At 40.4% G+C, this 23,895-nt stretch overlaps 1 protein-coding gene across 1 annotated transcript; it reads right to left on the reverse strand.

Moving 5' to 3' along the window:
- Nucleotides 1–1,541: 1,541 nt before the first annotated feature.
- On the reverse strand, nt 1,542–19,345 carry SFT2D2 (SFT2 domain containing 2). The gene is made up of 8 exons (XM_050962326.1): nt 19,227–19,345; nt 16,554–16,640; nt 15,067–15,152; nt 13,048–13,129; nt 11,224–11,259; nt 11,076–11,134; nt 9,542–9,571; nt 1,542–7,976 (listed from the first exon to the last, which is right to left on the reverse strand). The coding sequence occupies exons 1-8, from the start codon at nt 19,287–19,289 to the stop codon at nt 7,937–7,939; spliced, it is 483 nt and encodes a 160-aa protein (XP_050818283.1). The 5' UTR covers nt 19,290–19,345; the 3' UTR covers nt 1,542–7,936.
- Nucleotides 19,346–23,895: the final 4,550 nt, after the last annotated feature.

Raw genomic sequence — 23,895 nt, forward strand, 5'->3', positions numbered from 1 at the left:
GCAGCACAAGGACCCTCAGAAACATTTTGAAAATGTTGAAACCAAATAACAGAGTTTGTGTACTGCAGGAAATTTCCATTTTTTGTTCATTTTGGAAAAAAAATATTTTTTGAAATTTCAGAATTTCCCACAGCACGGGAATTCTAGTTCCCAGGGTTCAAGGGCTCACCAAAAAGACTGTGGAATGAATTCCTCCAGGAACTAAGGACCATCACAAACCTCACCACCTTCTGCTGTAAGTGCAAGGTGCATTTCTTTGACATTGCCTTCTCTAACATAGCCACATGTGTATATATTAAAAATCCTAAATGTGGATCAATTGTAGTCACTTGCTTGAGCACATGGTGGTTTGTTGTGAAATATACTCAGGAGACCCAATAATCAATGTCAATGTCAATCAGGTTTATTAAAACAGTACAGGAAAAAGGTTCTATACACCAGTCTCTGAACAGCAATCCTGTGAAATTGTTACATTCACCTTATACAGGTGTGCTCCAAGAAGTTACGTTTCTAAAGCCATCATTTTATACACTACTTGTTTATCAGTAAAAAAGGTACTATATTTGTCTCCTGAAACTGAATTTAATCAATCACTGTTTACCTTGTTTGTTTCTGGCACCATGATGTACCAGTTTATCTTTTGTTCTGAGCCCACGCATTCCAGGTCATTATGCACCCCTATCTTTCTTCTGAGCACATGCATTCCAAGTACTAAGAGGCACGAAGACACCTTCTAGGTTTCTGTGGGTAATGGCTTTCCTGTTGCCGTGAGGAAATAATTGTATGTACTGATACCGACAGTTTTCTTATCTACTCGAGCCCAAGCTCACTTCAAGGTGTTATGGGATACTTAGCATGTGTGTACAGGACTATAACAAAAAGGTACAGGCCAATTTGGCCTCTATAACTTCTGTACTAATGCTTAATAATATATACTTAAATGCTTGGAATATATGTTGCAGATAGTATTATCAGATTAATACACAGGTATGCTAACCAGCGTATATTAGTCAATATAAAACAAAACACTTTACTGCATACAATTCTCCCCCTGGGGAGAGATGAGAGAACACATATGACATATTAGCCATCTTGCTTAATGTACTACTGAAATGCACTCATATTACAGTATGCAGTACAAGAACCTATACAGAATAGAGCCTAGCACATTGTGGGTGCAACCAGACATGTAACTGTTTCTTTTATTCTAAAGAATTGTATACAATTCTTTAAGAGTGTGAGTAACTACAAGCAGACCAAAAAATGAGGGCATATCAGCATTTTCAAAAATGGTCTTTGCTTTTTGATCAAGGGATTTGACCAAGATCAGAGAAAGAAAGTGTCAGAGGATTGGACCAAGTGTTCCTGGCTCCCAGGTCTATATTCACTCTATAGCACCTCACCCGATCTTCCCCTATTTCTCTCTCTCACACACACACACAAGCTGACTTTAAAATAAAAGAAGCCCTTTTGTACTATTCTGTTTTCTAGTTTCACCTGAAAACTCTGCATCATTTAAATTAAAAATTAAAAGCAACAGATCATTTACTGCAGTGTCAACTTTACTGAAAAACAATTATGTTCACACATCTTAGGATCTAGCTTCATTACAGAAATTTTTTGCAATAAGTTAAAAACATTTACTGAACAATTACGAAGTCAGACAAAGCAACCAGGATATATATAAAATGTCCAGAAGCAGCATATAATACAAAACAGTTATTGTAGTGGAGAATTTCACAAAAATGTTTGTTTGTTTTACAAAACTCCCTCAGTTGATAAAGCTATTTTTTAAAAAAATCACATTTACATTTCAAAGCTCGGCACGAGATTTTAAAAATGGAATACCCCCATATTTAGCGGCTTTGCTTCCCTTCACAATCTGGTTAAGATTTACGATGGTCTTAACATGGACATATTTGCCTTTAGGACAAAAACATGAGTTTTTTACTGAATAGTTTTTAGACCCTATAACAAGAATATTACAGATACCAATGGTGTTGATCTTGAAAAGAAGGTATTAACATGATGAAAATAAGGCAACTGAACTGATTGCAAACTATTTTTAGAAATTAAACTAGTTAAAATGACAGATTGCAATCACATACAAGGAAGTGTCATCTCTTAGTACATGAAGATTAGCCAAATGCGTTCCTCCGCTAGAGTTCTACAATACAGTTTATGGCCATGATTTTTAATAGAAAAATGTGGACCATAGTAAACTGCATGCTGGGAACAGTGGGTCATACATCTGCATTAAAGATAAAATAAACGCAATCTGCTCCCAATTTGCACAAATTTGGCACAGAGCTTCAATTCCCTGAATGAAACCTGCCCCAGGATGCAGCGCAGAATTCTGGTAGCTTTGCAGTATTCTCCAGGAATATCTATACCGACATCATGTGAAATTTGAAAAGTAATTTTCACAAGATACTTTCTGTATCTAAGACCTGGTACAGAGTACAAAACACACCTCCTTGGGTTTCAAGATTGCCCATCCAACTTGTCTTTAATATTCAATAATAATAAAATTACTAACAAGACTGGATATTTTGTTTCTTTTTCTAAAATGCTGTTATCACTAAAAAAGCCTCAGGCAGTGTCAGTATTCAAAAGTGCACTTCATTATGTGTCATTAAAGTCAGGTTCCACTCAGAAGAGTGATTAAAAATTGCATATAGCCTTATCTATTTAATGTGCCCCAGACACTCCAGAACTAATGTGCTTTCTTTCCAGGCGAAAAGGTTTTTCTAATTTCTGTTCCTACTGAATCTGACAAGTCAGGCATTTTTTTTTTGAAGTTATTTTCCAGGCTAGAATTGCATTTTAAGGCCTTTTTTGGTTAAAGTAGCATTGCATTAACATGTACGGCAGCTTCAGCAAATGAAAGACAAGCTGGTTTGAGACTTTCAAGCCTGCCTAAGGGAGCTAGAATCCCATTGAGTTTGGTACCTATGTCCCTTAAGCTTCTTTGAAAATCTCAGCCCTCATGGTTGTGTGTTCTGTAAAGTTAGGAAGGAGCTTGGCAAGGGGAAGAAGCTTTGAGATCCAATACATGATTTTTTTTTAAATGAATGAAAGACTATTTTCTATGTGTTCTTGATGTACTACACACTCAGCAGAAAGGTGCAGAATGTGGGGAATTGTATACAGGAATCTGGTGGCTTTAAGACACCTACCTACCTACCCACCCATCAATAAATAACCACCCACCAGAACAGAAAACACAAGGAAGCTTGTTTCACAACAAAAATAACTGCCTTTTCAGTGCAAATGAGTTCACATTGAATGTATTCTACTGTCCAGTTTCATTATTTCCACATTAACTACACTATTATGTTGTTTGATACCATAGTGGATGAGGTGTGTATGCAAGGCAGGTAGAATACAGTGACTACTGTAATATGCAGGCATACAAAGAGGACAGGTGAATTACAGGCACAAATATGGGAATGCGACATATTTCAGTAACAAGGCAAGTGTTCAGTTGCAATCAAACATAGCAGCAATCTGAACAGAGGTGTTAACGAGCAAGTAGAAGTCACAAGCCTTTGTTTCAGTAGAATGAAGTGGTTTTATTAGGCAAAGTCATTTGGAGGTGAACCCACAAACCTGAGTGTTTCTCATATTGGAGACAGTCTGGGTGGAGTCTTTCCTACCCAGTTAGCCCCCCAACCACAAGAGTATGATTCATTCATGGAAAATTTTTGCAATGCCGGAGGATAATATGAACACTATTGTCACTAAAGTAGTTATTATGCCTCCATTCCCTCTGCCCTCCCCTTTCTTTCAAAGTTCTGAGTCCCCCTCCCGTACCTCCCTCCATTAAGGACATTCAACAACCCTACATGAAATACAGTTTACTAAACTTATTGACCCGAGAGCTGTAGGGCTGAAACTGGTTATTTAAAATAAATAGCTTGTGGATCTGAAATTTAAGACACCCAGACAATCTGTGTGCTGGCAACAAATTACTGTACAGCTCCAAACCCTAAATTCCCTATTTATAAAATTAACCATTCTGCCAAAAAATTAGCACGAAGGTTCTAAGTAGCTAATATGCAGATACAAAAGTTCTATCCAGTGTATAAAGCTGAGGTTTGATTCTAGTGCTTCAGATTGGGTTAGAAAGCTGTGTGCTCTGGTGCAACATTCCAGTGCAAGTGCTAGCCCTTTATGAAGACAGTGACAGTCAAGAAATGAGTGATCTGAAGTACAGGAACAAGCAATCCAGAATGGCAGGATTTAATTGCTTACGCTCCTACAATGATGGACTTGGTTAACAGCACTTTTGGGGGGAAAGGAAGCATATGCTACTTACATAGAGCTTTCCAAGAATTCCCACAGAGATGCTAGTGCTAATATAAACTTGGGCTTGAGCAAGGCATTAAGGGATAGATTTTCTAATTGCCTCTTACAGAGGCATTTTGTAAACATTGCAAAGACTCTTACAAAAAACCCGGATAGGATCCTTTAGCAGGATATAGACTGGGAGGTGGCTCAGTCCCCAGTTAACCTATGTGCCTCAGTGTAAGTGACTTGTCCTAGCCAGGAAAAAAAACAAAACAAAAAAAACCTCCCAGCTTTCTGCTTTAACCACTATACCATGCAGCCTTAAGGAGGCATAATAAACCAGAGAGCCATATTAAAAAAATGCAGCTCCCTGGAAATCAGAGCTCAGAAGCAGCTGAAATAACAAAGCCACCAAAGGAAGCCAAACTGCTCAAACCAAAATGTGATGCATTTGTGAGAGACGGACAAGGCTTTGTATGTGTGTAAACAGAGTTAGGCTTTGTTGCAGCCTGAAAGCAATTGAGAATCATCTCCCCAGAGAAAACTCAACTGCTGGACAATGACTGGTGTCCACCTGTCTGCAAATCATGTGAAAAGTGGGATTTCATCACCTCCAAAGGGGGGGAACTTGGCATTCTAACAGAGTTACAAAACGACCAGTCAAGCAGCAGCTTCAAGAACACCAACAGGAGACAATGTGAATGGGGCAACTGTCCCTAGTTTTCCCCAAGCTCTCCACTTGCACATGATTTGTGAGGGGGGACCCTAACTGAACAGAGCCTGGAAGATTACACTTGCCACCCCCGATGGATATTTAATGAGTGTCTGCTGCTGCATCTCTCAGTGTCTACCGGAATCTGCTTCAACCCTGAGAGGCTGCCTGCTCAGCAACACACTGCCCAGTAACTAGAGACTACAGCCAGAGGTTACAGTTATGTATAGATTCTGGATCAAATCAGGAGGCTACTGCGGTTCGAAAAGTCAGCAGTCGCACTTCTACACCCCTCTAGTCCCTAGGATCTAGACTTCAGGTGGTGGAACAGAGGCTTCAGGACCTTAGTAGCATAGAGCTGAAGCCAGAATTGCTTTCATAGTGGAAGTGGAATAGTTTAGTAATATCTTGTGGCCAGGACCCCTGGAGAGCTGGTGTGCATACAGAGGACAGCAGCAAGGTGGTTGTTAGAGGAATGTTCCACAGTCTCCACCCAACAGGACTGCAACACAGAGTAAGACAACAGATCAGGGCATCTGCCCAGGCTGCAGAGCCTCTTCCTGGGGAAGGAGAGAGATGAACGCTATTTGTTAAAACCTAGGTGGCCCAGGGAGGCTACTGCTTTAAGGTATCATGAAATCGGATTTTAAAAACCATGGGGGTACAAACAGGAAAGTGTCTCTTGGGTCCTTCACTGCTCCTTCCTTTCAAGGAATAAGCGTGGAAAAAATAATGGTGTCAGCATATTAATTTCAATGTTAATTCCCCCATTCCCTTTCATTCACAAACACAGATTATTTTATGGAGGAATCTGTTCTCTATAGCTCTCCCACACTTTCAAGCATACCTGGAGCATATTTTTAAGGTCTGTTCTGTTCCTAATGAATTTCTAAGGAAGTAACTTTAGCTACAAGAAGCCCATAGATATCCTGTTAAACTGGATGATGGGCTTTGAAAAGAATCCCGTGACAATGGAATGCACTAAGCTATCTAGAACGACTGAAGGACAAAAAAGGTTTGTTTTTTGTTTTTTAAATAACTCATGGCATCCAGAAAGTTTATTAGAATCTGAAAAGGAAACTGTGCAACTGATGCACTGTTTTGTTGCTGGCCTAGTTTGGTTATGAGCCATGGGTAATGTCCCAGCTATGCTACAAATCGGAACCACGTTTGCCCCTAGGTTACAAGTTGTGACCGGGCTCCCTGATGTGGTAGTCTTTGGGAGGCAGGTAGGGCCTTAAAGAACAAAGGATGAACCTGCAAAAAACACCAAGATTTTGCAAAGGTTCGTCTACAAAGCCTCACTGATTATCATCTTACCAGACTTTGGTCCTAGCCTATAATGGGAAAGATAACCATTTGTACTAGCAAGGTAAGGATGCATTAAAAAGAGAAGCGGTAAAGCAGTATCTCACACAGCATAAGAGTGTGCAAGGGCTGAACTTATACCAAGTTTGCCAATAAGCCACTGTACAACTTGGAGCTGGATGACTCTGTATTGAGCTCACACAAGAACTTGGCTAAGGATTCAGAGAAAGAGGATGCTAAGGTGGTCTTGGAATTTGTGGGCGTCATAAAAATCCCAGCCACTAGGTAGAATTTGTTCAAAGTTGGCAGCTTAATCCTGCATACATTTCCTTAGCAATAGCAAGTACAGCTTACTATCACTCTTCTCAGAATATAGACACTTAAAGATCATACGCTTGTGAATTTCTTCTGGTCCACAGACTGATATTTGAACAGCAGGGGGATTTAACGATCTCTCACCTCTGCAGAGAAGTGAGAAATGTTATGAACCGATGAGAGCAGTAAGTCAGAAGAATAGTGTCTCTTCCTTTTTGAACACTAATTCTGCCACCCTCTGTAGAGGATTTTTCATTTTAAAGTGTGTATAGAAATGCTTTCCTACTTTAAAGAAAGACACATGGACCATTTAGAAAGAATCTCTGATAGAATCTGTGCCCAGAAAACTAACTGAAGCTTAGTTTTTCCTTTGCTTACCTATCAAGCCCTGGGTTCTGTGTTTCTCCCATACTAGAGCTGGGAACAGGATGGGCACCTAACCTGATGTGAGAAATGCAGCTTCCTGCCCTGTGATACTGCTAGCTGCTGCAGGCAAGTTGCAGAAATCAGGTCTATAGACAGTAAAGGGCCCCTTAATTTACCTTGGTTGCACTGAATTCCTAGCACTTTTCCCCGTGGTGATCAATACTCTTTTTGAGTTATTATTTTACAGAGACACTGTCAGTAGTTTAAACCCAAACGTTAGTAGTTGAGTAAAGAAATGAAATTTTTAAAAATATTCAACCAAAACAGTTTTCCCATTTAGACTGAAACCTTCCCTGGTAGGGTTATAAATCCCACCATGCAGCACTGAGCTCTTGCAAGAGAGCCTGGAAGTAAGAATGGATCAGGAGAGTTTCATTGTCCAGTGAAAAAATTAAACAAATCTAAATGGTGAGGCATTAGGGCTTTAAAAGTTATTTCAAAGCTAGGAGGAGGTCAGAAAGTGCAGGCTTGGTGTCTTACTATGCAACAGATCCTCAGCTGGTGTAAATTGACATAATTCCATTGAAGACAATCGAACTGTGCTGTTTTGCACCAGTGTAGGATCTACTCTAATATTTTTAGGCTAACAGTGTCTCTTTAAATGTTATTTTTGTTTCACTCTGCATGACTTCTGTAATTTATCTACAACAAAAAAACTGAATTCTAGATGTCAGTCCAGCTGGGCTAAATGTTACAGAAAGCACCACTTCATTATTCTGCTATTATTGTTTACAAGTAACCACATATGCTGGATTTTAATACAAGCCAACCACTACAAGTTGCAAGGCATATTTTTGAGACACAAGTAGGAAGGTACATACAAAACAGTTAGCGTAATTCCACTGTACTTCCTAGAGTGTCACAAAACAGCACATATACCTGTTATGACAGACAAACAGTAAAGCATTTCTTCACAGCATCCCTGTGGAGAGAGAGAAATACTGACGTGACTGGGCTGCTTCCCCAAAGATTTCATTGCAGTAACACTGCTTGAAGACTTAGACATTTATTCCTGCACAATGTACATTTCCATATGTAAGGCTGCAGCATTCCCCCTGCATAACATATGTGTATGCAACCTGTGTGATGATATGTACATAGTGGAGACAACTTTAAGTTTTGTTTAAATGAGATGCACCTATGTACTTGTCAGGGAGCGGGGAAGGAGGGAAGGATGTCAGAACTGGACACACGTTTGTATGCATACACACTAAAAAAAGTATTAAAATTAATCTTAAATGCATACAAGAAAATCTAAATTAAGGTTCCCACAGGACAGTTAATTTAGCTCCACTGTTCATCTGCAATAATTTGGATTATTGCTTATGTTTTCAAAAGGCAATTCTTAGGATTTCATTGCAGATTATGTACCACATAGCTAAGGACTTGACTACTTGGGAACACTCAGCAAAGTTATGGCAAATCAACTAAAGGTGTGAAGTAAATGCACAGAAATGAAACCATGCTAAACACCCGTGTGGATGCTCTCATTCAGGGGTAAAGTGGCTTTAGTTCACTGAGATGAAGGCCAGGTCTGCACCACAGACCTATATTGGTATAACTGTCGCTCGGGGGTGTGAAAAATCCACCAACCTAATGCTTTCTACACAAGGGGTTAGGTCAACGGGAGAGCTTCTCCTGCCAACATAGCTAGTGCCTCTCAGGAAGGTGGATTAACTATACCGATGGGAGAGCTCTCCCCTGTTGGCTTAGAGTGTCATCATTAAAGTGCTGCAGCTGTGCCGATGCAGCGTTTTACGTGTAGACATGCACTAAGTACTAGGTAGAACAGATTGGTAAGCATAGGAGCTAGGAAATGTTGCAAGAGATCATTCCAGGTGAAGCAGATATTTAACACCTCTGCAGTTGGAGGACAAAGGACATCTCCCTCAAGTGATGGGCCTACATTTCATTGGGCAGCATGGGATGATTTCTGCAGGTGTGAAGGCCATTGAGTTTGTCACAGGGGACCTGGGTGGATTTGGCAACTGACAGGACAAGCTTGTCATCAATATTCTGGAGGGCAGCAGTGTTTGGGGACATGCGGGAGTTTAATAACTTGTGAGATTTATTTGACAGCATATTCATACATTCCATGCACTTTACATGCCTCAGAATGCAGTGTGCCTTTCAGTGCACGCAACATTTGAAAAAAAAGTAGTGGATGAGTTTCAGCAAAAAAGCCAGCAAACATGCTGGGAACTCTGATGTTTCCTGAAGAATTTACTGGGAGAAGGAGAAAAGAGGAAGGAGGGGGATGGTAAGAACTCTTAACCCCCTGCTGCCATGTCCCACCCCAGAAACAGCTGCATTTCAGTCACAGATAAAAAATTCTTAGGTGTTTAGTTTGTAATCAACTCTAAGGTTATTCAGAAAAAATGGCAGCACATAACCATTTTAAAGTCATACAGTTTATGGGGGAGTTAATTGTAAGATAGAGTTTAATAGATATTCACTAATATAAGAAGAGAAAAAAATCAAGCTTACCTTGCAAACGGTATGAAAGAAATGCTGTACCTAAGAGAGGAAGAGAATATTAAAAAAAATTGAGTTACCATCTACTTCAGATTACATTAGAGTCACACATAAAAGTAACAACTCCTCCCCACACCATACTGAAACAGAGATAGAAGTGTCTCAGGGCAGGCCTTCATAACCCGCTGGATTGGCGGGTAGCGATCGATCTATCAGGGGTTGATTTATCGCTCTACACTAGACACGATAAAATTGATCCCCAATCGTGCCCCCCGTCGACTCCAGAGCTCCAGCTCGTGAGAGGCGGAAGCTGAGTCAACTGGGGAGCGGCAGCGGTTGACTCGCTGCCATCCTCACGGCCAGGTAAGTCGACCTAAGATACGTCAACTTCAGCTACACTATTCGCATAGCTGAAGTTGAGTATCTTAGGTTGACTCCCCCTCTCCCGCTAATGCAGACCTGGGCCAAGTGTACATAAAGACAAAAGACGCCTGAAAACAACTTTGTGGAATCCACGAAGAGCCACAGCAAAGCTATGACTCGCTATAAAAGTGTTTATTAACAATAATCCTCCTCTCTCTGAAACCCTACATGCACCAAGCCCTGGGGCAAGTAGGATTGGTCATCTGGCTAGTCATGTACTGAGTGACTTGGATAAGGACACCCAGTCAACCTTCTATTTCTATAGCATCTGTAGCAATGAACCTGGGAAGTTGTACAAAAGTTATAATAATGAAAAGAAAACTGGCCCTAAGCAATCCTGATCTAAACCACACAAAGTAAAGAGAACAGTCAAGAACAATATAATCCAGAAAGGAAGAGCTAGTGTAAAAGGGAAGGCTGAATGGGCAAAGGCAAACTGATCCAAACAAGGGAACCTTGCTGCTGGTTCCAAAGAGAGCAAGATACACTCTGGGAGGCAGTTCCAGTGAGAGATTCTGCAGTAGAAGTGCTCTTCCCCAGCCCATTCCAAGTAGAACTCTAGAGCAGAGAGCAGGGACAAGCCACCTGATGTCAAATGCCTTGTAGGACAGTCACTCATGAAGATCAGGTTATTAGGATTAATTTGGGTAGATGGTTAGTGTTTGGGTGGCAAGAGGAAAGGGAGAACTCCCCTACCATAATTCATACAACTTCACAGTCCTCTGACAGTCTATCAGCTAAAGCTAGTTTTAATCCAGGTTACTGGGTGGCGGACATGGAGGCAACTTTAGCAGGGGTTCATGGGTTCAGCTGCACTCACAGAAATTATCAAATCAATGGTGCCAAACACGAGTGACGCTGCAGCCCTGTGCGCCAGGTTGAAATGCCTGAAACTGCAGCCAGGCCCCGGAGCTGCTATTGTGGTGCAGGCTTGCACTCTCCTACCCATCTCCACCAGGCCAGGATTACGGTTGCAGTGCCAGGGGAAAGGGTGCTGTTGCAGATGGCTGGTGCCCCCTTGACTATAACTCAAAATCCATCTCCTAGAAGAGTTTAGTATAGCATACCCATTGAATTCAGATGGTGTGGGTGTGAGAGAGAGAGAGAGAGGGAGATTACCTACCATGCCAAGGCAAAAAATTGCAAAATGCAGAAGATGAGAGCAAGCCCCTTGTTGTGCCACTGAAAGAAAACAGACAATAATGCAATCAAATAATGAGCACATATATTTGTTAGTGTGCACTGGCTATATACAAGATCCAAATACTCACCCAGAAAGCAGAACATAACGTTAGAATGAGACACAACTAGAAGAGAACAGAAAATTTCAGTTAGAGAGATTACTCCACAGTTAAAATATATTTATTTTTTGCACATATAAAGGAAGACTGAAGGGAAATGCAATATTTTACCTGATCCAATGTAAAAAATGCTATTTAAAATGCCCTATCTATACTATTTCTGAATATGAAATAAAGCAGCAAGCTGATGAACGTCCCAAAAGGAAGATCGCAGCAGCAATCAAGGAACAGCAGAAGGCTTGCACAGCTTGTGGCAATTTCTGTAGGTTCCTACTTTTTCCCAGGCCAGTTTTATTAGTTAGTGTACTCATTCACGTATACTACTTCACTTTCTTATCTAAATAGAAACATAGAACTTTCCAGCTGCAGCTCTGATTTGTCAGTCTCTAAACATGCCATGAATCTGCTTCCTGCTGAAATCACTAAAACAGCAGCCCTGGGGTATTACACAGCTACCCAGTTCATATCTATTGAGATTATGAAAAATGTTCAATTACTTTTTAGCTACTATTATATTTATTTATTTTAAAATGTTACAAGGCCTGAATGTAGGAATGATCCATCCACTTCAGGTATCTGTAATGCCTACAACCTATATCTACTATAAAATAGGAGCTGCACGGTTATGACACTTCTGGAGGGCCTTTTTGCTAGACTCCTTAAATTTACAGCCGAAGACTGACACTTTCACTTACAGGTCTGTAGTGTAGACCCAGCCAATCGGTACAACTACATTGGCTCAGGGGTGTAAAAAATCCACACCCTTGAGTGATGTAGTTATTCTGACTTAACCCTCCGTGTAGATGATGCTCTGTAGATGGGAGAGCTTCTCCAGTCAACAGCGCTACCGCCTCAGGGAGGCGGATTAATACACCATGGGACAGCATCGTCGCTAAAGCGCTGCAGCTGCACCGCTGTACGTGAAAATAAGCCCTCTGTTGAGGCGCTTCAAAGATGAAAGAGCCTACAGACTAGTAACCACTTAGATCAGTGGTTTTCAATCTGTGTCTAAGGGGTCCACAAAAGGTTGTCATTACCATAGAACAGTGGTTTTCAACCTGTGGTCTGCAGACTCTCTCAGGATCCGCCGACTACACCTAAGATTTCCAAAGGGATCCACACCTCCATTTGAAATCTTTTAGGGGTCCACAAATGAAAAAAGGCTGAACACCACTAACTAGATGCATTAGGTTAAGCTGCAAAGATCCCACAAAAATTCAGTTATACATGAAGCTGTAAGTCAACTGAGGATGACTAGAGTCTCCAAGTACCTTGTTATGAAACATCATCTACAGGCATTTTAAGAAAGAGTGAAACCCGCAGCTAGGGTAAGTAGAAATAAGAGATAAAAATAAGAGAGCTGACACGCTAACGTTACATTTCTGTCTGCCTACATCTCCACTTGTTTCATCCCAAACCCTCTTCTAAATAAATCCCAGTGCCCCTCCTGCCTTCACATTTTCTTTCATGTTGCGTGTGTGCGCGTGTGTGTGTGTGAGATTTCTCCAAAACCACTTCAGCAACATCTATCAATCCCCAGTGATGATGATTTACTTCTTCATGCACTTAAACCACTGCCCCCTGTACTGTATTGCCCTGATTTAGGCTACGCTCTTCAGAACAGGGGATCTGTCTTTTTCAGTTTTCTCTATAACTATATATATCTCCAGTGCTACAAAAACGAGAATAAAAGCAGCACAGTGAAACCTAACTAGATCAAGGCAGTATTGATGACTTTGTACTGGAATTTTGCACTGAATGAGACTAGTTAAAACAAGATCCTTTGATACTTACTAGCATAACAATAGTAGCTATCAAACGAGTAGGCTCAAACATCCTTTTCAATTGTCTCATAGGTCCCATAAGGAAAAAAGTGCTGTAACAAGCAAAACAACACAGACACGTAAAACATCTACATACAGCAACAAAATTAGATTGTAAGATGCCCTAATCAAGCATGCTTACTGTGCTGTCATAAATTGATGTTCTGTCATAGAGGGTCACTACTGTACTAGATACCAGTGCCTATGTTATTATGGTGATTGGTGCTATCTGTATAGCAAAGACAGCCAGGCAGTACTATAAAATAAAAATCAGTATCCTACTGACAATGAGGCAGATACATACCAAGAACTGGGCACCAAACAAGCTAAGAATCTTGAGAAGAAGCAATTGCTGACATTTGTAATCTGGATTTGAACAGAGATGGAGTCTAAACATTCCAAAAGGGGTGTAGGGACAAGCTTGGTGGAGGTCAATGGGTCTCATTCCAGGTCTCCATTCTGATTTGACGAAAGTGATCCCTGAGATACCTGGACTGCATTTACGCAGACAAGTCAATGAGTTAACTTCCTACCAATGTGCTAGACACAGTCTTAAAGTGCTATCAGACTTGGCTGACTTTGTAGAACAGTAAGGCTCAGATTAAATTGATCAAATTTTCATTTATTTATTTTAAATCTTAGCTTGTTTGGTCCAGCTAATTTACACATTTTCTCTCTGGTTCTAAGATGACTCCTCTACTCCCACCTGTTGCTGACAACGGGCTGCCATTGCTTCAGTCAAGAGCAGCCCAAGATACAATATAATGGAGGAGATGTGGTGGTGGAAGAGAGAAGAAAGCAATCCCAAGCCAGCCACAGATGATGAGAGAGGAGTAGTCAAGTAGAGTATTTCTGTGAAGATCAGCCAGATGGCATATACCCAGGACAGCCACACAGTCATTGGCATGCTTAATTCTACTGCATGCCAGGGATGATGAGAGTTTCACTAGTCTCCCCTCCCTCCCAGTCATGTGGCAATGAGTTACAGTCAAATTACACACTGCATGAAAAAGTACTTCCTTTTACTGGCTTTGAATTTCCCAACTTTTAATTTTACTTAAGTGTCCTCTGATTCTTATGTTACGAGACAAGGAGAACAGGCTTTCCCGTGCTAACCTGTCTAGAAAATTCATTACTTAGTACTTGTATCACATTCCCTCTTTCTAAGGTAAAGAATTCCAGTCTTTTCAATCTTCAGTCTTAAGTTTTTCCATGCTTTTGATCATTCTCATAGCTCTTCTTAAATGAAAAAGAAATCTCTACATAATAAATATTGCAAAGTCCAGGTTAAAAAAAATTAAGGACCCACATATCCTTGAACATATCAACTCGTGTCCCACCTTAAAAAACCAAGAGTTCTAGCTCAAATTTGTAATATGCTGTTTGAGATGGGGTGACCACCATGGCACACAGCATCACAGATGAGGCTGCACCTTTGATTTATGTAATGGCATTACAGCAGTCTCCATATTATTTGCCACCCCATTCCTTACATATCTAAAAATCTTGTTTGTTTTTTATGTCAGCTGCACATTGTAAATAGCTCAGTGAAGACCTCTTCCCAATGATGGCCAGGGTCTCTTGTGAGGCCAACGAGACTAGCTACATAGATATGCCTCCAGCATGGACTAATAGCTGACGGTTCAGAGGCAAGTGTAGAAAGCCACAATGTCTTCCTGACCTCTGCAGGAAGCATGAGATTTGATTCTTCTTATTTCAGCAAGTATATCCAGACAATATTTGATTCAAAGAGTAAAGACAAAATACCAGTTGAAACCTCTTCATTTCCCAAGAACTGGACTATTTAGATCAGTCATGTTTGTTCCTCTTCTATTATTTCTCAATTTTAGAGATCCGTACATAGAAGTGAACATTCAGCCTCACGTCCCATCATTTCCACCACTCAGACAAGCATGTATACATTCACACACCCTCATTCTGTTCCCTTTTTCTGCCTTTGTATCAGGTAGCTAATTTACAGAAATGTTACCTTCCAAGGGATGCAATATTCCCCAGAGTGTAAAATACTGCAAAGAGAACTAGTCCTTTCCTTGGCACCCATAGCAGGCAAGTACCCTGAAAAGGAAGATAAGAGAACATAAGAATAACCATACTGGGTCAGACCAAAGATCCATTTAGCCCCGTATCCAGTCTTCTGACAGTGGCCAGTGTCAGGTGTCCCAGAGGGAATGAACAGAACAGGTAATCATCAAGTGATCCATCCCGTCGCTCATTTCCAGCTTCTGGCAAACAGAGGCTAGGGACACAATTCCTGCCCATCCTGGCTAATAGCCATTTATGGACCTACCCTCCATGTACTTATCTAGGGTTGTGTTTTTTTAAAACCCTGTTATGGTCTTGGCCTTCACAACATCCTCTGTCAAGGAGTTCCACAGGTTGACTGTGTATTGTGCAAAGAAATACTTCCTTTTGTTTGTTTTAAACCTGCTGCCTAGTAATTTCATTTGGTGACCCCTAGTTCTTGTGTTATGAGAAGTAGTGAACACTTCCTTATCTACCTTCTCTAGACCAGTCATGATTTTATAGACCTGACTGGATGAAGATCGTTTCATGTGGAAACAAAAATAGCCCCAAAACAGTGTTTTTAGTGGCACTGAAGAAGCACGAAAAAGTTTAAACCCAAATGGCAGTTACAAAAGTTGGTTTGTGTTTGTTCACATTCTTTACAGTGATCAGAGCATTACCTTTTCTGATAGAACCCAGCTTCCTTTTATATAAAAAGGGTTTGGGAATTTTTTGCTTTCATCAGAGATGGAACAATCCCCGAAATTGAAATCAATTTCTGCACAAATAGGCAATTTTGCCATATTTGTGCAAATCTTATTCTTTAAGCAAAAGCAGGAATATCCAATACATGGATATAGTACAAAAGGATGTAGTTCCATCTACAAGGCCAGTTTTACCATGTCAGGGACTATGTTCATAACAAAAGTGCGCCTTCTGACTCTGTTATAACAGTTTGATCTGACCTTCATAGACTGATTAAATCACATTACCACACAATCCCTCAATTTACCTATGTAGATGAATCCTTAGTATTGCCTGGCTCAGTTCTCCTGCCTGGCCTGAATCCTATTCCTTCCTGAACCCCAGCACTAGTTTACCAGTTCCATCCTATGTAGCCAATCTCACATCATTCCTCTTGGTACTTGAGAATCACGTTCCATACAAGTTGCATATTGATCCACACATCACTCACTCCTCCAAAAATCAAAGAGGAAGTGAACTGATCACCTTCTTGATTTTTAGTTTATGTTTAGTTTAATGTTATAGCTGCATTTCAAAGTGTTCCCTTCCCATTCCAGATGCCTAATCAAAATCCCAAGCAATTGGCAGAACTAGGGTCAGTTTGTAGTCATTTTGTTATCCCCTTGGGGGTGCTATAAAAAGTAATTGTAGTGCTCGAATCACAAGCCTCCTCCTAGAGCAGAAGTTGACAAACAAAGAAGAACTTACCAGGACAGAACACAGAACTCCTAGGGCAAAACAAGCGATGAAGCCTTTCACTCTTGTGCCCCAGCTTAATGAAGTTGCATCAACTATCTGGAAGCCAAAAACAAATAAAGACACATATCCTTTAACAAAGTGATTCTCAAACTTTTGTACTGATGACCCCTTTCACACAGAAAGCCTCTAAGTGTGACTCCCCTTATAAATTAAAAATGCATTTTTTTATATTTAACCCTATTATAAATGCTGAAGGCGAAACAGCATTTGGGGTGGAGGCTGACAGCTCGCGACCCCCCAAGTAATAACCTCGCAACCCCCTGAGGGGTCACAACCCCCAGTTTGAGAATCTCTGTTTTAACACATCAACTTATGTCCCAACTTAACAAAACACACTTTATAGCTCTATTTCCATTAGCAGCTTAACCACCATGTGAAAAATATTCCACTAGAACACAAAATAAATAAAAAATGAATCTGTATACAACAGCAATATTGCTAACAGAGAGCTCAGTTTTGAAACTACACTGCAAACAGAATTCCCACTGAAGTAAACAAGAGCTGTATGTTATTACCTACAGAACGAGGCCCCTATCAAGTCCTAGACACCTATGATAAGTGAATAGCTTGCCACAATACTATATAGTCTGTTCGTTCTGCTATATTCATACCTACATACCTAACCTTTCCTGCTCTTCCATTAGCAGACACATATCCGCTCAGCGAGCACAGGTTCTTCACCTCCACATCAAGGCCTGGTCCTACACCTAAAAGTTAGGTCAACCGAACTACCTCACTCAGGTGTGCAAAAATATTCACAACCTGAAAAATGTAGTTAAGCCAACCTAAGCGCTGGTGCAGAAGCTGCTAGGTCGACAGAAGATTCTTCCATAGAATTAGCTGTTGCCTTTTGTGGGGGATGGATTTACTACAGTGGTGGAAAAACCTGTCTCATTACCGTAACAAGTGTCTACACTACAACACAGCAGCAGAGAGGTTGCAGCACCATAGCTGTGACATTACAGCACTTGTAATGTAGCCATCCTCTCGGTTACTATTCATCAATTTCCCCTCTACCGCCCTTAATTTCGATATTCACTGGACGGGAAATCAGGCAGATTGCATTCAAAATTTTCAAAGAAAAAGCAGTTTATAAAAAGCACAATTTGTTTTGTTTTCTGTGTTGCATTCATCTAAAAAACGGACCAGAACTATAATGCTGTTATTTCATCCTTCTTGTTAGAGTTAAGTCCTTGCAACATATTTCCTACCCACCCACAAACATCCATTTGGATACACTGAACAGCAAGAAGTTACTGAACTCTAAAATTTATGAATACATGAGGATGTTAGCCCTTTACACACTAGAGTGTATTTACTTTTAGAGACATGGGATGAAGGTGAGGGAAAGAAGTTGGATGCAACTATGAAGTTGTTTTCATGCATTCAGTTCGAAATCATTTAAATATATGATACCAGACTAGTTTCTAGTGAGTTGAGTCAACTTTCCACATATAAAACACTCTTTAAAAATTAAGCCTCTTTATTTTAAAAGTTGCATGGCATCAAATTTGGCTCAAGATTTAAGCTTTGCAGGAAGTAGCTTTTTATAAAATTCAAGAACAAAAATGTTTACAATATTTTTGTAAAAACAAACCCATTTGTTTAAAAGAAACAAATAACCATTCCCTTGCAGTGTTTGAAACCCAAACAATGTAGCACTCAGAACCTGAAAACAAAACCATAAAACCAAGGAGGAACTGATTTACATTGTCTAAGAGGAAAGAAATGCAGAGAGTCAACAAAGAGCACAAACAGTGAGAGATACACTGGGTGGCTAAAATTCTTTCCCTTTAAACACTCTGACAATGTTTAAAGTTATTGATAGTACAGATAACATTTGTTTACAACATGAGCTCTGATCCTGGTTAGCACAATATCTGTGTGGCAGGAACGGGAGTTAGGTTTGAGTCTGAGCTCAGGGTTACACTGCAGTGAAGGCGTACCCTAGGTCAGTGCTCTCAACCTTTCCAGGCTATATATCCCTTTCAGGCGTCTGATTTGTGTACCCCTAAGATTCACCTCACTTCAAAACCACTTATTTACAAAATCAGACCTAAAAATACAAAACTGTCACAGCGCACTGTCACTGAAACCTTGCTTCCCTTCGCATTTTCACCAAGTAATTATAAATCAATTGGAATATAAATCTTGTAATTACATTTCAGGATACAGAGCAGCATAAACAAGTCATCGTATGAAATTTGAGTTTGTACTGACTTCACTGGCACTTTTTCTGTAGCCTGTTGCAAAACGAGACAACTATCCCGAGGAGCTAATGTACCCCCGGAGGTACCGCTATCCCTGGCTGAGAACCACCGGACTAGGCGGCGAGCGACCCTGTAAAGCTCGCATGTGGGATCCGGGCTCGCTTCCCAGCCCCTCGGACAGTAGCCGGAGCGCGCTGCACTGCCGAGCTCCCCGGGGCAGACCGGGCACCGCTCCCCCTCCAGAGCGTTCCCTGGAACTTAGCGTTCCCGGGGGGCCGCGGGGTTCGCCCGCCCGCCCCCAGTCCCTGACACGAGCCTCCCAACCCCGCGGGGGGCCCCCACCCCGCCCGGGCTCGCAGCAGGGACGAGCCGCGGTGGCCCGGCCAGCAGGAGGGACCGGGGGGCTCGTTACCTCGCTCAGGCCGCCCTGCTCCTCCGCGTCCTGCCCGTTCAGAACCCGCTTGAGCTTGTCCATCCTGCCCGGCCCGCCACCAGCTTCCGTGGCCCGACTACCTTACTGCTGGAGCGCCCCGCCCCCGGGACTACCACTCCCAGCGAACCCCGCGGCTCATCCGGCGCAGTGCATGATGGGAGATGTAGTCCCGACCCGCTCGCGCGGTGCGTGCTGGGAGCTGTAGTCTGTATTGGTCTCTTTGCTCAAAAGTGTTGCTAGACGCGGTCAAGGCAGCTAGTAGCGAGGCATTAGCCTTCAGTTGTGGCATGCTGCTCCTTTTTACACACTCACAGTGCCAATCAGAGCAGCCTCCAACACAGCATTGCCAGCTCATGCTTTTATGGCAAATCTCCCAATATTTGGTGCTTTCCCTAAAGCCCCAGCTCCCGGAATTGTGAGAATCTAAACTTTCATTTAAAAAGTTTCTAGACATTAGCATTGTGGAGAAATGCTGGGGAATGGGACTGAAGTCTAATCCAAAGGCTCAAAAAACAGAACACAAATGAAAAAAGCAGCAAACATTTATTATGTTTAATACCGTATTTTTAAAGTCAATCTCACTGGTTTAGGGCACCTGCATCATGATTTTTGAATGCTTGGATTTGGCAACATTTCTTAAGTCGTTCTCCTGCACAAAAGGGTCCGCTGACATTTCTTCAGCCATATTTAAGGTGATCTATTACTACAAAATAATATAAATAGCATGCCAAGTACATATATAAAGGCAAGTTCTATTTTATTATTTTTCTTAAAATGGAGCATATTCACCTTTTTTAGTTTTCTCCCTGATCCACTATTGTTTAAAAACCACCATTGTACATAATGTCTTATTTCTAACCAACTTTAAAAAACTCCAAAAAACAGTGTTCTGTTAGTCATTTCTTCACTACTTTTTTGGGTACATATTTACTTTCCTCTTTCATTCAGCTAATGCTTAAGAAGGTTGTTTATTGAGCTTCCAGAATATCAATTCTTTATATAGCAAGATCATTGAAGACTTGAAACATTGAGACTATACACAACCATAGTTGCCTTTTTGGCCTGTTCCAGCAAAATTTTTAGTACATGCTTTATGCACTATTCACATGCATATAGATGTGCAGAAGTGTTTGCAGGATCAGGCCCTAGTATGCAAAAGATGGTAACACATAGGGCTAGCTCCTGCACCCAGTGAAGTCAATCATAAAATTTCCATTGATTTCAAGAGCACAAGATGAGGCACTTAGTTACTAAGTATGCTGCTGTAAGCTATTAATACAAGAACAGCAATATACATGCTTTCATGACACTGCTCTCTCTGTTTTGCAAATAATGCATTTGGAAACATTTCTTCAATTTGGAACTGTAAATTCCATTAAGAATATTCCACAATGCTAAACTTTGAAAATGTCAAGTTGCACTATTTTAACACATACATGACTTTAAAATGTCAAAGCATTTAATAACTTCAATTACACCAAATAAATTATTTTATGGTCTGTACTAACAGTTTAAGAACCCACCAAAACACCAGTGCAATAAGCAATTTCTTCATAGCTCTGGACAGAAATAAGTAAGATTACACTCTTGGAAGTGCAGATCCAGTTTCTGCACAGTAAGTATAGGTATATTCTGATGAAAACATTTATTTTTCATTTTTTAAACAATTATACCTTATCTTCCAAGACTTTGGACTCATTCTTCAAACAGCTCATTGGATATTCTACCCGTTCTAAAAATGGTTTGTGGCATTGGGAAATTCAACTAGGGCAACAAAACAGGGCATGTATAAGGGACAACATTGTGCCAGACAAACTAGCTTCAAACATTCATGATCTGCACAGACATGAAAGTACATCCATAGACATGTAAAGCAAGAACTGTATCTTCAGTACTGTGTAGCTTTTTCAGAGCCCTCATGGACTTCCTGTTTTTTTTTTAAATTTAATTACCATCCAGTAATTTTCTTCAGATATGAAGCCAGCAGTAGACAGGCAGTGTTTTGTCTTGTTTTGTTTGGATTTTTTTTTTTTTTTTAAGAGTTGTTAACTAATTGCAGTAGGTAACTCAGGCGATTAATGCAAAACAAATTAACTCAATTAAAAAATTAATCACAATTGCAGTTTTAATCACACTGTTAAACAATAATAGAATACCAGTTTACATTTATTATAAATATTTTTGGATATTTTTACATTTTCAAATGTATTGATTTCAGTTACAACACAGAATACAAAGTGTACAGTGCTCACTTTATATTATTTGTGATTAGAAATATTTGCAAAAATGAAAAACTGTATTTGTCTATTCACCTCATACAAATACTTCAGTGCAATCTCTATTCTGAAACTGCAACTTACAAATGTAGATTTTTTGTAACATAACTGCACTCCAAAACAAAACAATGTAAAACTTTAGAGCCAATAAGCCCACTCAGTTCTACTTTTTGTTGAGCCAATCGCTAAGACACACAAGTTTGTTTACATTTATGGGCGATAATGCTGCCCACTTCTTATTTATTTCACCTGAAAGCGAGAACAGATGTTTGTATGAAACTTTTGTGGCCAGCATTGCAAGGTATTTACGTGCTAGATATTCTGAACATGCCTGTTCTCACTTTCAGGTGACACTGTAAATAAGCGGGCAGCATTATCTCCCGTAGATGTAAACAAACTTGTTTGTCCTAGCAATTGGGTGAACAAGGAAGAGGACAGAGTGGACTTATAGGCTCTAAAGATTTACATTATTTTGTTTTCAAGTGCAGTTATGTAAAAAAAAAAATCTACATTTGTAAATTGCACTTTCACCATAAAGAGATTGCACTACAGTATTTCTATGAGATTAATCGAAAAATACTATTTCTTTTATGTTTTACACTACAAATATTTGTAATAAAGTGAGCACTGTGCACTTTGCATTCTGTTGTAATTGAAGTCAATATATTTGAAAATGTAGAAAAACATCCACATTTAAATAAATCATATTCTACTATTGTTTAACACTGCAATTAATCACATTTTTTTAAATCTCACAATTAATTTCTTTAACCGTTTGACAGCCCTAATTTTTTCAAGATTCACTGAGAGATGCAGTACTGTGATTCTTTAGACTGCTTTAGTTTCAGCGTTATCCCTGAACATTTAGCACTAAAATGAGTTTTAAATTTCAACACGTATACACAATTTGCATCAGTTCTTGGAGAGTGGAAAGAGTCAGATGTGCTAAGAATTCCAGCTCAGACTGATTTCTAAGGAAGCCAGGAGTGTTCATCACCTCTGAAAGTTATGCTCTAATACAGTACTTCCCAAACTTTTGAAACCCGAGCCCATGTACTTGCTTTAGAAAAATTAAACCAATCACATCCTGCCTTCAACCCGCCATGGGCTGTTAGAGGTCTAGCTATCTTAGTTTATACATCTTTCTTGCCCCTCCAACTAGGCCTTTGGGTTCCCCTCCCTACATAGCAGCACTTTGGGAAAAGCTCCCCTATTTGTTTTCATATCTAAAGTGGTGTATCATGAAATACAAGTATCTGAAAAAAGGTCTAATATACATTATCCAAGTATACGGTTATTCTTTTTACATTTATTTTTCTAATAAAACTCAGACTTAGACAGAACTATAAAATGTTGCATACATTTTATTTAGTGATAGACAACTACAAATATAGACCATCATATATTAAACTGACCACAAAATTGCCAGAGAAGCACTTCCTCCATCCCTCTGAGGCATACAACCTGTGCACATCACATAAGACTGGCACTGGCTTCTTTCCTCTGGGAAGCTTGTATCTGAGCAGCATCCAATACACCGATTTCACAGCCTTTTGTGTATTTACACAACATAACATTTAGAGTGACAAGAAAAAACACCCCATACAGCATTTTATTTTGCAGGGAAGTATAACTTTCTAATAGGATCCTGTGATTTCTCCAAGGTGCACGTTCCATTTAAATGCATGGTAGTCAAAAAAGATGGATCTCAGATGTGTACATATTCAGAGATAAGTGCGAACTCCACAGCTCTGTTTTAAACAAATCACAAAAACACTAGAAGCAGTAATGGAAGGGCTATAGCACACAATATATACTAAACATGCAATACACCCCTTCTCAATACTAGACATGGACTATGTGGATTTTTCTCCTCCATCCTGCCTCGGTGTGATGGAGCTGAACATAATCATAGTATTTTGAGCCAGGACACAGGCATGTTTCCAATGTTATCAGTATCCCAACTCTCCTCTCCATCACTACCAACCACAACGCCAAAATGTCTGATTTTTTTAAGCCTCTTAAGAGGCATCTAAAATGGTATACGCCTTAAATAAAAGGATGCAGTAAGATTTACTTACCCGCACAATGGCCCTCCCTCTTTGCTTGCTGTTGTTCCCGTCTTTTGCTTTCTTTTCCCCCCTCACTAAATGAGACCTGAATGTGTTTCCCCAAATTAATTTACTGTGCCTGCTTCCATGTCGAATTCCTTCCTTGCCAGATTCACTCTGTCTATCTAGATATGGGGGGCTTGACTAGGAACCAAGTGCGGGGAGAAGCAGCTTGGAGGTAGCTGGGGCCTGGTGCTGGAGAAAGAATAAATTGGGATTTTTGCATGAGGGTTTACCTGCCTCTCAGTGGTCACATATTCA

This window comes from Gopherus flavomarginatus, chromosome 1 (assembly GCF_025201925.1).
Source record: "Gopherus flavomarginatus isolate rGopFla2 chromosome 1, rGopFla2.mat.asm, whole genome shotgun sequence".
NCBI classification, from domain to species: Eukaryota; Metazoa; Chordata; order Testudines; family Testudinidae; genus Gopherus; species Gopherus flavomarginatus.

What these genes read in the sequence shown, in the direction of transcription:
- SFT2D2 (XM_050962326.1), bottom strand. Translation starts at nt 19,289, where the DNA reads ATGGACAAGCTCAAGCGGGTTCTGAACGGGCAGGACGCGGAGGAGCAG. An exon ending in GAGTTCTGTGTTCTGTCCTG is followed by an intron (nt 15,153 to 16,553) that starts GTAAGTTCTTCT and finishes CTTCCTTTTCAG; the next exon opens with GGTACTTGCCTGCTATGGGT. An exon ending in CGTTATGTTCTGCTTTCTGG is followed by an intron (nt 11,135 to 11,223) that starts GTGAGTATTTGG and finishes GTTTTCTTTCAG; the next exon opens with TGGCACAACAAGGGGCTTGC.